The 15,369-nt window shown below is 35.8% G+C and overlaps 1 protein-coding gene across 7 annotated transcripts in view; it reads right to left on the reverse strand.

Annotated features, from left to right (window-relative positions):
* The window catches only part of TBC1D12 (TBC1 domain family member 12), a 121,707-nt gene that overhangs the window by 32,262 nt on the left and 74,076 nt on the right, over nt 1-15,369 (reverse strand). For all 7 annotated transcript variants that reach the window (XM_036111720.2, XM_078077344.1, XM_036111717.2 and 4 more), the window contains one exon: nt 2,859-2,974. Coding sequence is in view for 2 of the 7 variants with exons in the window: in XM_036111717.2 (XP_035967610.1) it covers nt 2,859-2,974 (116 nt within the window). In the remaining 5 variants the exon portion in view is untranslated. The remainder of the gene's footprint in view (nt 1-2,858; nt 2,975-15,369) is intronic.

Below are 15,369 nucleotides of genomic sequence, written 5' to 3' on the forward strand. Positions count from 1 at the left end.
CCCTCTCCCACTCCCCCTGCTTGTGTTCCCTCTCTCGCTGTCTCAGTCTCTGTCAAATAAATAAATAAAATCTTTAAAAAAAAAAACAAACCTATGCAGTCAATGATGCTGGATGTTTCTGCAAAATTACAGAGGCTAAGAAAGGAAAAGTAGCACCAATTCACAAACTCCCTTTGCAAGGGGAAATTTCTCCTCCTTCTACTATCACTGTGACCTATGAAAGAGGAAGTTTCCAACATCAGTTTCATGCTGAGGAAAAACTTCTGCCCCTTTCTCTGCCCACAGCCCGATGCTATCTCATAGATAAAACAGTGGTATTCACAGAACTTGGCTGCATCCAGAAACAGAACAACACTACAGATTATACAAGTCTCTGCTCCAACTTCTCAGCCTGTGAAGGGATGTATGTGAACTGGCCCAGATCTGCTGGGTATTCTGAGGGAGGATAAAGTAGGAAGTGCCATTTATTATTTATTTATTTAAAAAGCTTATTTTAGAGAGAGAGTGTGTGCATGAGCAGAGGGAGGGGCAGAGGGAGAGGAGAGAAAATCTCAAGCAGACCAGGCTGAGTGTGGAGCCCAACATGGGGCTCGATCTCATGACCCTGAGATCATGGCCTGAGCTGAAATCAAGAGTCGGACACTTAACCAACTGAGCCACCCAGGCGCCCTGGAGTGCCATTTAATATGCAGGTTGCACCCATGCATTCTCATCTCGTTTTATCCTTACTAAAGTCAAAATTTTCATTCTCATTGGTTCTCTAGATCTGTTTTTCAACTGTTGAAGTAGAGGAGGGATGAGTGATCAGGTACTCCCATATTCCAAAGCTTTTGATTGTTGGCTTTAGTTACATAAATGGTAAATCATACAAATCACTTCCCCAAAAAAGACCCCTCCAATTTTAGAAAGGTGAACAAAATTTTTAATTAAATTGCAGCAATCTCAGAACTGAGGGGAACAGTTGCTATCAAGTTGAATCTCTATATTATAGATGAACAAAATCACATAGAAACAGCACAGAAGCTATATTTATTATAATTCCCATATTAATTTCAGATAGTGTGGAAAAGAAAGTCATTCTTTCCATTGTTTATACATTTTCTGTACACTGAGATCTTCTTATAAATTTACTGTGTCTAGTGTACTATTTCAAGTTCCAATTTTGTGGAAATGCTTGTATAAGTTACAAGAAAAATTTAAGAGAAGCAGAAATCACTGAAGGTTGAAGTCAAAGACTTGACTGGATGGCAAAGATAAAGCCGAGTCCTTAAAGAATTAGGTAGGTGAGAAGTGGAAATAAGATAACTGCATCCCAAGTGAGGGCAATAAATGGGCAAAGGTATGAAGGCAGGACTTAAAGAAATAGGTTTGGTTGTAAGATAAAATATGGCGTAAAGAAAAATATGTCCCAAATACTGTTTAAAACAGAACTTTTTGCATAGAATTTTTATGAACTCCTGGGAAGAAATGAACAGTCCTGGTAAAGAGCTTAATCCATTTTGGATGAATTTTAACAAGTTTAAGAAAACTCTTCTGGGAACTTAGTTATCTACCTGCTCAGCTGACTGCCTGGCAGTCTGAAGGTCTTTAACCAGGCATTCTTTTCTTGCTTATCTAACCACTCTGAATTGGCCTGGTTCATTCTCCTCCCTGGCAGTAAGACTGAAATAAAACTCTGACATGTTCTCATAACTAAATTTCTGGAAATCTTTTTTTTTTTTTTTAACCAATGGAAAAATATGAACATGTTCACCAAGTCCTTTAAAAGGAGTGTCGCGATCACAATTCTTTAGTGTGAAGGTATGCAACAGGAATGAAAAAAAAAATAATATACTTATGTCCAACCTTTCTTCTCTCACAATGTCTAAAAAATATTCAATTCAACCTCTGCCTGTTTGGCTCTAGATTCTTTTATTATGCTCCTCTTGATAATGGGTGGAAAAAGCTGCAGACCAAGAAAATGACAAAACAGGTTAGGAATTTTTACTCTAGAAGGAAAGAGAAGTCTAGAAGAAGAAAAAGAAGAGATCCAGAGAGCCATAAAGGGGAAAATGAGTTAAGAACCAAGGGGTGTCTTGCTTTAGGGAAGGTGTCTTTTGTTTAATAACAAATCAAAGACAGTATTTGGAAGAACACCAGCTTTGTGGAAGGCTGAGGTGGGAAAGGCAGAAAAAGCAAAGGGAAGAATTTAAAATGTGTTGCTGGGTATTAAGAATATATTCTTGGGGCGCCTGGGGGGCTCAGTTTGTTAAGCGTCTGCCTTCGGCTCAAGTCATGATCCCAGGGTTCCGGGATCGAGCCCCATGTGGGGCTCCCTGTTCAGCGGGAAGTCTGCTTCTCCCTCTGCCTCTGTTGTCCCTCCTCCGCTCATACTCTCTCAAATAAATAAATAAAATCTTTAAAAAATATATATATATATATATTCTTTATAATAGTAAACCAACTAGTTGACAGTCAGTAGTTATTATTTCAAGTTGCAATTTCAAAATTTGTCCAAAAGGCAAGGACAAATACATCTTAAGTACATATTAAATGTCAAGAAAGGAAAAATAATTGCCTTATCTTGTTAAGATAGGCAGGATGGTTGAAATAAGAATAGATATGAAAAAAGCAAAGATTTTATGTTTCATACACTGGCTCAGAGATACGTCAAGAAAATATGTATAAAGTCTGGACAAAAATAATATATTCTTCCCTATTAGTTTTAGGATACATGACTGAGATTTTTAAAATTTTCTTTAAAAAAGCCATTTCTATATCTAATTTCTCAATATATTTAAATTGAAATTTAAACTGAAGTTTAAATTAAATTGAAGTTTAAAATATAAAGTGTGCCTGATGACAACCAGAATACTTACGATGGTCGATCCTCAAGAATCAGGGCAGTGGTAGAAAGTGGCTCAAATTCAAAATTCTTACGTCTTGAAGACTGAGGTGGTGGTTTACAGGTCCTCCCAGTTCGTGCTTCATATTCCTAGAACAGATAAAAATATACTTTATGCAGAATTCTTTCCAATTTTCAGTTTGTATTATTAAACCTGTATCATTAAGGATATTACACTATAATAAAAGATACAATTCATACATTAATTTGGTAAAACCATGAGGCAGATAAAAAAAAGTCACTAAATTTTTTCCCTGAAGCAATCGAAATCATGAATTTACATTACATATAAAGTATCAAAGTATGTTAAGAGAAGGGGAAGACACAAACGCACTACACTAATGAGTTAAGTGGTTTTAGGGAGACGCTCCTGATTGCCTTCTATGGTATCAGCTAGCCAAGTCCAGCTCTGAATAATCTACAAGCAGAGAAACCTACTTTCTAACCCTTCAGTCAGATCAATAATGGAAATGTTGACACAGGCAGAATCCTATTGTAATGCCTTGAAGACCTCTCCCAAGAGTTAACACTGAACCTGTAATCAAATGCTGGTTTTCAATTTCGACCTATTTTGAATCTAAATACTATAAATCTACCTATTTACTTAAATGTAAACAATAATCCACCATCATTTCTTATCCAAAAATATGGTAAAAGATTGTCAAATACACCACTAAAATTAAGAAACTATTATTACAGTATTTTTCTAATTCATCTGAACAGATAATCTTACCAAAAGAAATGAAGTTAATTTGACATGGTAAGTTCTTGGTGGATACCTTTAAATTTCTAGATGAGCATTTTTTCATAAATGTTCAGAGACTTCTACTGAAATTATTTCCAGAAATTTAACAAATCAGTAACAAGTTACAGGCTTATAGTTTCCAGAATCCACATTTTTCCCTTTAAAAAAAATAATAATAAAAAATAAATCAATCTAGATTTGATCATCTCTAGGTAACAAATACATTTTTCATGAACTTCTCAAAGGGGCGCCTGGGTGACTCAATTAAGTGTCTGTCTGACTCTTGGTTTCAGCTCAGATCGTGATCTTGTGATCCTGAGATCGAGCCCTACATCGTGGGGTTCTGCATTCATCGGGAGTCTGCTTAGGTTTCTCTCCCTCTCCCTCTGCCCCTACCCACACTCGCATGTGCCCTCTCTCAAATAAAATAAAATCTTTTAAAAAAAATTCTTAAAGATTATACAATTTCATGGGTAGATTTGCAAGTCTTTACTGGCAGCTACAGAAGACATTAATTTAAATGAAGAAAATGAAACACACTTAAAGTGATCAAGTGCTTTACTTACTAGCTGCTTTCCTACCATGGCCTATAATTCTTTTTATATTATTATTATTTTTTCCAACTCAAAGACTATTTCTCCCTACTGAATCAAACAGTTGTAAAATAATAAACTGATGGTTCTATCCCCCTTAAAAATCTGATGGTCTTGTGAGGCTTAATCTTCTAATTTGAGATATTACTTTTTAAAAAATTTATGCTGTCTTAAGCATTTTCTATAAACTCCAGCTTATAGTTACTGCCAGTGTTTATAAAGGTTTGTATTATTGTTTTATAATTCTTTAGTTGTGCATCTCCCCTTCCATCTAGTAAATCTACGCTCTGTTAATCTGAGAGCTCCTTTGGATAACTGCACCGGGTTTTTAGAGACTTCTTTCTCAAGTTATTAAAGACTGTGTATGCTCATTTATACTATCTCCCATCCCAAAGAACTATACAGCTTTTGAGAGTCAAAGGTCACTCATTTCTTTTTCTTTTTCCTAATATATAAGATATATGTAATTATGATCAATGTTTTTTTTCTTTGTTACAAACTCAAATGTAACAAATCCTCTTTTCTGCTAATGTTTCTCTATTAAAAATTACAGATGTGGGGCACCTGGATGGCTCAGTTGGTTAAGCGACTGCCTTCAGCTCAGGTCATGATCCCAGGGTCCTGGGATGGAGCCCCACATCAGGCTCCCTGCTCAGCGTGCACTCCCTTTCCCCCTGCTTGTGTGTGCACTCTCTCTCTCTCTCTGTCAAATAAATAAATAAAATCTTTAAAAAAAAATCATAGATGCTAGACATATATGAAGTTTTTTTTATCATTTAAATGGCACTTTGTTTTCCTACAATGTGAGCTGGTCTCACTGCCAGACAGAATACAATAAATATTATCCAATAAAGCATTTCCCATGCAAATAAATGCCAATGCACAGACAGCAAAATAGCACTTCTAAATCAATATATTAACAATATTTACTGACACAATGTACCATGCACTGTTTTAAACATTTAACACATTTGATCCTTGAAAAAAACCCCGTGAGGCACCTAACTCACAATAGGGGAAACTAAGGCACAAAGATATGCAGTCATTAGCTGCAGGTCATAAATGGCAGACGGTGTCGCTCCAGAGCCTGGCCTTTTAACAATCTATTACTTTACTATATTAACAGTCAAGTAGCTTTCTATGACAATTTAAAAAAATGAGATAGATAAAATCATTCAGTGAGAGAATAATGGGGATCTTTAAAATGGGTAGATCAGGCTAACAATTCACTGATCCAACTAAACATCACAAGAAAAGACCACCAGATGATGTTTCCTGTTATAATGCAGTATGAAGTACATATCACCATTCTTGAAATATTCTTGCCAAAAGAAAAATCAAACTTAAATATGATTAAGCCTCTAGACTGTGCTCTCCAATATGGTAGTCAAAAGAAGTAATAACCAAGTATGTCACATACGCTTAAACATATGTAGAAAAACAACGAGGAATCTGAACTATTAAGAGGTTCTCCTCTGGAGGACTGGACTAAGAATGAAGGGCATTTGTTTTACTTTAACGTATTCAGTATTATTTGAATTTTCTTACAAGAAGAAATAAAGTATTTTGTAAGAGAGATCACTTACATTCATGGTAGATAATTGACAAAGATTTTACTGAAGAGGTAGGATCAGAACTGGGGCAAAAATGATGGGTTTTAATTCCATAGGCAGAAAGGATTGGAAAGAATAAGTCGAGGGGGAGCAAAGGCATGGATGAGGGAAACACATTAATCTCACTGAACATGAAAAAGGATAGGAAATAAGGTTGGAAACGTGTAAGCTAAATTATGGAATCTTCCATTGATGAAAATATTTGGAATTCATGAACAAAATGGAGAGCCACTAAAAGAGTCTAGATTAAGACGAAAAGAAAAAAAGGAGGTAGGCTTTAAGTAGGCTCTACACCCAATGTGGGGTCTGAACTCATGACTCCCAAGATCAAGAGTCACATGTTCTACTGACTGAGCCAGCCAGGTGCCCCTAAAGCCTAACTTTGATGAAAGTAGTCTTTTATTAAAAATTAACTGAATACGTATACATTTAATATAAAAGGTGACACAAAATGAGGCACTTAAATATCATTTATGTGTCTACCTTACAAATGGGCTTTATACAGAATTGTCATTCAAGTATTTTTTTTTTTTTTTTTTTAAATGGTTCTGTCTCTATTTTCGGCTTTGTTTTTTTTTTTTTTTTTTTTAAGATTTTATTTATTTATTTGAGAGAGAGAGAACGAGAGACAGAGAGCATGAGAGGGAGGAGGGTCAGAGGGAGAAGCAGACCCCCTGCCGAGCAGGGAGCCCGATGTGGGACTCGATCCTGGGACTCCAGGATCATGACCTGAGCCGAAGGCAGTCGCTTAACCAACTGAGCCACCCAGGCGCCCCTGTCATTCAAGTATTTTTCACAAGGAGTCGTATTTCCTGCAATTTCCATCACAGAGCCTTAGCATAAAAATGCTTTTAGTTTCTAGAGGGTAATATGAACAAGAAAAGCTAAAAAAAAACATGGTATCAATCCACCCTTATATGAAAATAGTATAGATTTATATATCTGGAATGACTAAAATATTTGCCGAATTAAAGATGCTACTCTAATGTGATTAGAATTACAAATTATACTAGAAACAGTAAAATATTAAGTTTATCAGTACTCAAAATTGATCACAAGATGATTTCTATTAATTAGGATTTAAAAAAAAATAATATATAACAAAAATCCAACTCAAACAGTTTTAGGTGAATTTTTCAGGTCATAGGACTGAATATTCCATACACTCAGCTAACTTTGGTCTTTGACCAAGAGGTTCACAGCATTAGTCAAGGACTCCACTTCTCTACCAGTCTCTCAGCCATGTCTTCCTCCATGTGTGGGCTTCATGGCTTGGTACTCAGAGAAATGATTGCAACAATGTGAGTTGTCACATCCTTAATGTAACTTTCAATGATCCTCCAGCTGCTTTTCTAGTAACTCTCACAAAAAAGAAGGAAAAAAATCCTTCCTGGAAGTTCTCAGTATCTCATTCTGCAACTATCACAACAACCTGAGAAATAAGCCTTACCAGTGAGTCAATCAGGGCCTATAGCTGAGGCAAATCACACGACTCTTAAGTAACTCTAGTCAAGGGCAGTAGGGAGATCATAGGGCTCAAGTTATTGAAATTTAATTGAAATACATAAGACTTCATTTAAAAATATAACAAATAATATCTCATGGGTGGAATTCACTTTAATTCCACGTGTATTATCATGTCATAAAAATCCCCCATGTATTTCTTCAACAGAAGTTTAATAACGAGCTAAACACTGATAATTTTATAGGTTATAAAAGAACTTTACGATATTAAAAAGCAACTGGAAATATCATAGTCCAAGGAAATCAGTAAATAATGCTAGCTACAGCAGATTCACCACCTGAAAATACTGTAAGATTCTGCCTCATTTTCTGCCAACAAAGCTGTTTTAACTGACCTATTTTATGAGTAGTTAGAATCTACCTGCCAAATATAAGATAAGAAGCATTTAATATATGGAATGTATTTCTACAGGGTGTTGTAATGAAGCCTATTTATTGTTTCTGTAATTTAATTTATTCTTTGTTTTTCACTCAAAATATTCTGTCCTACGAAATATGTTTACTTTAATTGAGATAACTAGAATAGTAGGTGAAACCAATGCTAAGGGCAGGCAGGCATAGATCTGTAGAATAATTTATTCTGCTACTATAAAAAATTTGCATCAAACAGTCAATCAATCATTCTAAGCCTGATCATAAGATGGCAGGCAGTTGTTGTCATCTCCATAAAAGTAGAAAAAATGTCTTCCAATTCCAAGATAAAGAGATACTCTATACACATAGAGAAAAGATGTTTTTCCCCAAAATAATCGCTCAGAAAAGATGTAGCCCATTTGCTAACAGTATCTCTCATATTATGGGTGCTTTCTATTAATTTTGGACAGCAAATTACTATTTGGAGAAGACACATTATCCTGAAATTATCTCAATCAATGCTAGTGTGCAAGGTCACTTGTTGATTAGTGGGGTTTTTTGTTGTTGTTTGCTTAACTGGAGTAGGAAAGGAAGAAACTGAATGTAAAATAAGTAAGGATTCCTGAAGGTATAACCATCTGATTACAAACTATCACAAAGAGCCTTTAAACATTACCTTAAAAAACAACATAGTAAGAGACTTTGCTATAGAGATAATTTTATACCTATAGAATGAAAGAAAAAAAGGAATGCACTTGGAAATTTATGGCTTGAGACAAAATTTCTCATAGGAAGATAATATGTAGAATCAAAAGCACTATATCTTTGGGGCACCTGAGTGGCTCAGTTAAGTGTTCAACTCTTGATTTCAGCTCAGGTCTTGATCTCAGGATCATGAGTTCAAGCCCCATGCTGGGCTCCATACTGGGCGTGGAGCCTACTTTAAAAAAAAAAAAAAAGAACTCTATCTTCTACAGCTTGGACAAAAGTGAAAATAATGTGCTCTGGGGTTAGAGACCCCAAAACTGGTCACAGTGATCCTGAACATATTGATGTCAAAGATGTAGGCAAACAGTTCTGAATAAAAAACATTATCACACATTATTTTTATACTATGTGATTTGAATATGTAATTAGAAACTTAAATAAGCATTTTATTTTCACCTACATTCCTAAAAATTACACTTACGCGCGCACGCGCACACACACACACAAACTGGCCAATTCTTTGAAGGATAGGGTAGATTCCCACATGGGGTACTAGGTAATTCATAGCAACTTTCTTGCTGAAAACAGCCTTTGTGATGATCCCTGACAAATGGGAAACAAGGTAAGCCTAATATCACTCCACTGCGCGTGAAGGCTATTCTAGACATCAGTAGAGAAAGGGGGAACTCAAACAAAAACTGGCTGTGAGTTTAGAATGGCCGAGAGGGACCAAAATTTGTGTACCAGAGTAGTAGAAAAGAAAGCAGTCCACTGAAAAAGAGCTCCAGGAATCTGCACACACAGGAGGCCAGTTGAGTCTTCGGCTAAATACTAACCTGTGTGTAAGGCAAAACACAAGACAGGGCAAAAAACAGCATCTGGGAAAAGAACAGTTACTGGGAGCAGTAAGCAAAATCAGTCTGCAGAGCTCACTCAGAGATGAGAAGTATTCACATTCCCACCACCCAAAATGTAAAGTCATCACTGAATACACAGGACACTCAGGAGAGACCTGAATGCTCAGACCCATCTGAAATTATGCAAGTCAGAAGAGAATGGAAAAAAATCTTTAAAATGCTGAAAGAAAAAAATAAAACAATGAGGGGGGAAAAACCCTGTTGACTTAGAATTCCATACCGAGATTAAATATCTTTCAAAAATGAAAGCATAACAGGGGTGTCTAGCTGGCTCAGTCGGTAAAGCATGCAACTCTTGATCTTGGTGTCGTGAGTTCAAGTCCCACATTAGACACAGAGTTTACTCAAAAAAAAAAAAAAAAGAAGAAAGCATAAAATTTGTTTTCAAACAAAAGCTGAGAGAATATGTTGTCAGTAGACCTGAACTATATTTTAAAGGAAATTTCAGGCAGAAAGAATATATCATTTGAAAACATGAGTTTACACAAAGAAATGAAAAGCACTGAAATAGTAAATATGGAAAAATATAAAAAGACATTTTGGAAAAGACATAAAGAACAAACAAAAATATAAAAGTCACTTAAATATTTCTAAAGGATATAGGACTACTTAAAGCAAACATATTATCAACGTATTAAGGGGTTTACAGCACAAAAATCAAAAGGGAAAGAATGGCAATACACTGTTGTAAGGTTATTACATCATACTCAAAGTAATAAAACACTATTTGAGGGTAGATTGTGGTAAAGTATCACAAGCCCTCCTGCAGCAGTTCTCAACAGTGTCCCAGAGATGCTTTCATTGGGCCTGCAAAGTCAAAACTATATTCATAATAGTTTGTCCTTGTCAATGTATTAACATTAGCTCTCCTGGCGCTAAAGCAACGTTAAATAAAACTGTTGGTACTCTAGCACAAATCAAGGCAGACTCCAACTGTACTACTAATCACTGTATTCACAGTGGCATGTACTCACAATTAAAAAACAAAAAGGGAATGGGGGAAGTCTGGTCAGTTTCACTTAAGAATATCTATGATTAAACAGTAAATATTACTAATTATATTAAATCTTGACCTATAATAAACATCTCTTTAATATTTTATGTGATAAAAGGAGATGTATACATAAGGAACTTCTGCTGCACACCAAAGTACAATGGTTGTCTAGAGAAAAAGCATTCGTGCAATTATTTGAGTGGTAAAGGGGCCAAACCTCTTTTATTATGGACACTGTTTTTTTTTTAATTACTTTGCGTTCTTTTTAATTTTTTAATTTATTTTTTTATTAAAGATTTTATTTATTTGACACAGAGAGAGACAGCCAGAGAGGGAACACAAGCAGGGGAGAGGGAGAAGCAGGCCTCCTGCAGAGCAGAGAGCCCGATGTGGGGCTCAATCCCAGGACCCTGGGATCATGAACTGAGCCGAAGGCAGACGCTTAACGACTGAGCCACCCAGGCGCCCCTATGGACACTATTTTTTTAATTAAAAGAACACTAATAGCAAACTATACTTATCCAGACTTGAGTATCTGGCAGATATTTTCTCAAATTTGTACAAAGTAGGCACTTCATCTCCATGGTATTCCTCCAAAAAAATACAACCCCAGTCAAGTCATAAGGAAATCATCAAACAAACCCAAATTGAGGACCTGACATAATAAATATATACATTTGGTCTGTTTCCTGGCACACAGATCCTAAAACCCTTGAAATTTCTGAATTAAGTGGGGTTTTTTTGTATGCTAATGAGATGATGGGTAGCTGAAGTCTCCTGGATATCCTCAGGATAGGGGCTAGTTGACAGGGGCACCAACCCTGTAATGAGAGGGTTGGACATTTCAGCCTCACCCCCTACCTCTGGAGAGGGGAGAGGTGCTGGAGGTTGAGTTAATCACTAATGACCAGTGAGTCAATCAATTATGCCCACATAATGAAGCCTCCATAAAAAGCCCTAACAAACAATTTAGAGTGCTCCTGGGTTGGTGAACACATGGGGGTGTGCGAGGGTGATGCACATGGAGAAGTCATTGACACTCTACACCTCTTCCATATACCTTGCTCTATGTATCTCTTTCTTCTGATTGTTCATGAGTTTTAACCTTTTATAAAACTGGCAATCTAAATCTAGTAAGTAAACCATTTTCTGGAGTTCTATGAGTCATTCTAGCAAATTATCAAACCCAAGGAGGGAATCATGAGAGTCTCCAATTTATAGTTGGATGGTCAGAAGTACTAGAAGCTGGGACCTGGAATTGGCTTGGGGTGGGGGGCGGGCATGTAGGACTGAGCTCTTAAGCTGTGGAATCTGACACTGACTCCAGGTAAATAGTGTCAGAATTGAATTCAATTGTGGGACACCCTGCTGGTGTCAAAGAATTGGTCAGCATGGGGGGAAAAACCCTACACAGTTGGTGTCAGAAATACTGAGGGTAGAGATAAAATAGTCTTTCTTTTAAGGAACATGCTGGAAAACACCTGACCAGCACCACTCAAAAGTGTCAGGGTTCATAAAAACAAGGAAAGACTGAGAAATTGTCAAAGGCCATAGAGACAAAGAAACACGATAACAAAATACAATGTGGTATTCTGGATTGGATCCTGGAACAGTAAAAGGACCTAAGTAGAAAAACTGGTGAAATCCAAATGAAGTCTGGAGTTTAGTTAACAGCAATGTACCAGTGTCAGTCGTCAATTTCTTAGTTTTGACAAAAGTCCAGAATAATGCAAGTAATATTAGCATTAATGAAAAATGAATGAATTATTATACAGGAACTCCCTGTATTTTCTTCCCAACCTTTCTATAAATCTAAAGTTATTCCAACATAAAGTTTATTAAAACAAAAAAGGATGAAGTGAGCAAGTGATTTCAAGGAAAGCAACTGTAAGTAATTATTGTCAATAATAAAAGTCAACCTTTCAAGTGAAATTGAAATTCTGCAAAACTTATAAATGCCACGTTTGACAGTTTCCAATAAATTTTTCAGATGAAATCAGTGATGATATTACCGTAATTTTTAAATAGTCTATAATAAAATATTACAACATTTAAATGATCTGCAATATGGCAAACCAGTATTTTCCAAATGATCAATGCATAATAATATGAAACCACATAGGGGTAAAAACGTCCATTCAAAGTGCAAGAGAGACCAATGGATTTTAATATAACAGAGTTACATATTTTCAGATTCCACAATAGAACTTAACCTTTAAAAAACTACCACTTGATGAATTTGAGTGTACCAAAGAAAAATATCCACAAATATCTGAAAAGGCTATTAAAATGCTCTTCCCTTTACAGTTGTTAAAAAAGAAAACCACAGGCCCCAAATGGAGTCACTTAGACCACACAGAGGCTTGATACCTAACCTAACTGCAGTTTCAACCTACCCCAGAAATGTAGTCTTATTAATCAGTCAGTCAGGAATTTTCTGGTCAGTACCAATGTGGTAATCTGTCACTGGGCCCTCTCCATCCTCTTTCCCCACCCCCCCACAAAAGAAGATGAAGTAATCTGCATCATAAGACCCCTTAAAGGGTCTTCCCTAAAAAAGGGCAACTTTGCCTGAAACCATCCTTTCTTTTCTTCTGCCAGTAACTTCTTGACCCACCCTCCTTCCTACAAAAACCTTCCATTTTGTACAGCTCCTCAGAGCTCCCCTCTACCTGCTGAATGGGATGCTATGCAATTCATAAATCGCTTAATAAAGCCAATTAGATCTTCACATTTACTTGGCTGAATTTTGTTTTTAAACACTGTCTACATTATCTGTTTGAGGCCAGATTTTCTTCACAGATGTAAACCAAAACAACATACAGCAAGAAATTGAAAGCAAGAGTAGATATTTAATCTAGCCTTCTTTTATTAAGCCAGACTTCAAAGAGATAAGAAAAAGTAAAACAATGGCACTCTTCCTACCAGTTTTTTTTTTTTTTTTAAAGATTTTATTTATCCATTCGACAGCGAGAGCAGGAACACAAGCAGGGGCAGAGGGAGAGGGAGAAACAGGCTCCCCACCGAACAGAGAGCCCGACGCGGGGCTCGATCCCAGGACCCTGGGATCACTACCCGAGCCGAAGGCAGCCGCCCAACCGACTGAGCCACCCAGGCGCCCCCCACCAGTTTTTTAAAAATACTTTTAAAAACACAGTTAACATAAATGTTACTTATGTTAACATGTAATGACTTTACTAACATTATTTTTAAATGAATTAATAAATACCTCAACATTTCAGCTTTAACTTTGGGTATAGTAATAAATGATAATCAACTTAAGCAAAAAGTCTTTGAGGTCATTAATAACTACAAATCCAATGAAACTGAACCACTTGAGAACTGTTGGTCAAGACAACCACTGAAAAACTAAAACAAGGATATATCTAATAAGCTAATAATGGAAATAAAATGGAGTACTAAAAATACTCACTTAATCCAAAAGAAGGCAGGAAAAGGGGAAAAAAAGAAACAAAGACCAGATGGGACAATTTGAAAAGAAATAGCAAGATGGTAAATTTAAAACAAGTCACATCAATAATGACATTAAATGACACTCATTTACAAAAAGCTCAGCATTTCAGATGGTATAAAAAAGATTCAAATATGTTATATAAGAAACCAACTTTAAATATAAAGATGAATAAAAAGGAAAAGAACAGAAAAACAAACATCATGCAAGCACTACTTGAAAGCAAGCTGCAATGGATAAATTAAAGTCAGACAAAAACTTCATAGGCTGATTCATCAAGAAGACAAAAACAAGCTTCAAAACACATGTAGGAAAGGGAGAAACAACAAAGTAGACTGTGGTGGAGATTTTATTATTCCTCTTTCAGTAATTCATAGAACAGAAAATCAGAAAAATCATACAGGACTCGCACAACACTATCTTCTAACAAGACCTAACTGATATTTACATAACACTCCCCCAACATCTGCAGAATGCACAATCTTTTCAAGTGCACAAGGAATATTCACTAAGACAAGCTATGTCTGACGCATAAAACAAGTCTCAAACTTAAAAAAGGCTGAAGTTGTATAATGTATATTATATGACCATAAAGGAATTAAATTGGAAATCATTTACAGAAACTTATCTGGCAAATTCTGAAATATTTGAAAATTAAAATGATACACTTCCAAATAAACATTAGTAAAGGCAATAACAAAAAAAAAAAAAAGAAAAAAACATTTGAAATGGAGCAAAAAATGAAAATACTGAAACTTGTGGACTATAGCTAAAGCATGGTTAGTGGGAAATTTATAAGCTTAATATACTTATATTAAAAGGGTGAAAGGCCTAAAATCAATGATCCACCTTAAAAAAAACTAGAAAAAAAGCAAAAACAAATCCAAAGTAAGAGGAAAAAAGTAAACAATGAAGAGCAAAAATAAATGAAATAGGAAACAGAGAGGAGGTAAGAATCAGTGAAATTAAAGGCATGTATTTTAAAAAATCATTACAATTGATAAACTTCTGGTAAAACTGGTCAAGAAAAAAGAGAAGACAAAAATTACTAAAATCAGAAACGTAAGAGATGATCTCTATCCATATCACACATCCAGTAGACTTTAAAAGAATGAGAATATTAAGAACAATTTATTCCAATAAATCCAACAACACAGATGAAATGTAAAAACCTCTTGAAAGCATGCTACCAAAATGGACTCAAAAAGAAATAGAAAACTTGATGACCCAATGGCAATTAAAATAATGAATTTATATTTAAAAATTTACTCAAAAATAACAAACCTCCATATTTGGTTTTTGTCAGTAGTTCTCTACTGGGGTCAACTTTGGCCCCCAGGCAACATTTCTGGTTGCCACAACTCGGGGTAGGGGTGGAGTGTGGCTCCTGGCATCTAGTGGGTAGGGAAGCTGGTAAATATGCTACATTGCAGAGGAAAGTCTCCCACAACAATAATTACAAGGCCTAAAATGTCAATAGCACTGAGGTTGAGAAACTTTGCCTTTGATAATTTCACTAACAAGTTCTACCAAACATTTAAGGAAGAAATAATACTAATTCTACA

This window comes from Halichoerus grypus, chromosome 7 (genome assembly GCF_964656455.1).
Source record: "Halichoerus grypus chromosome 7, mHalGry1.hap1.1, whole genome shotgun sequence".
Lineage (NCBI taxonomy): Eukaryota > Metazoa > Chordata > Mammalia > Carnivora > Phocidae > Halichoerus > Halichoerus grypus.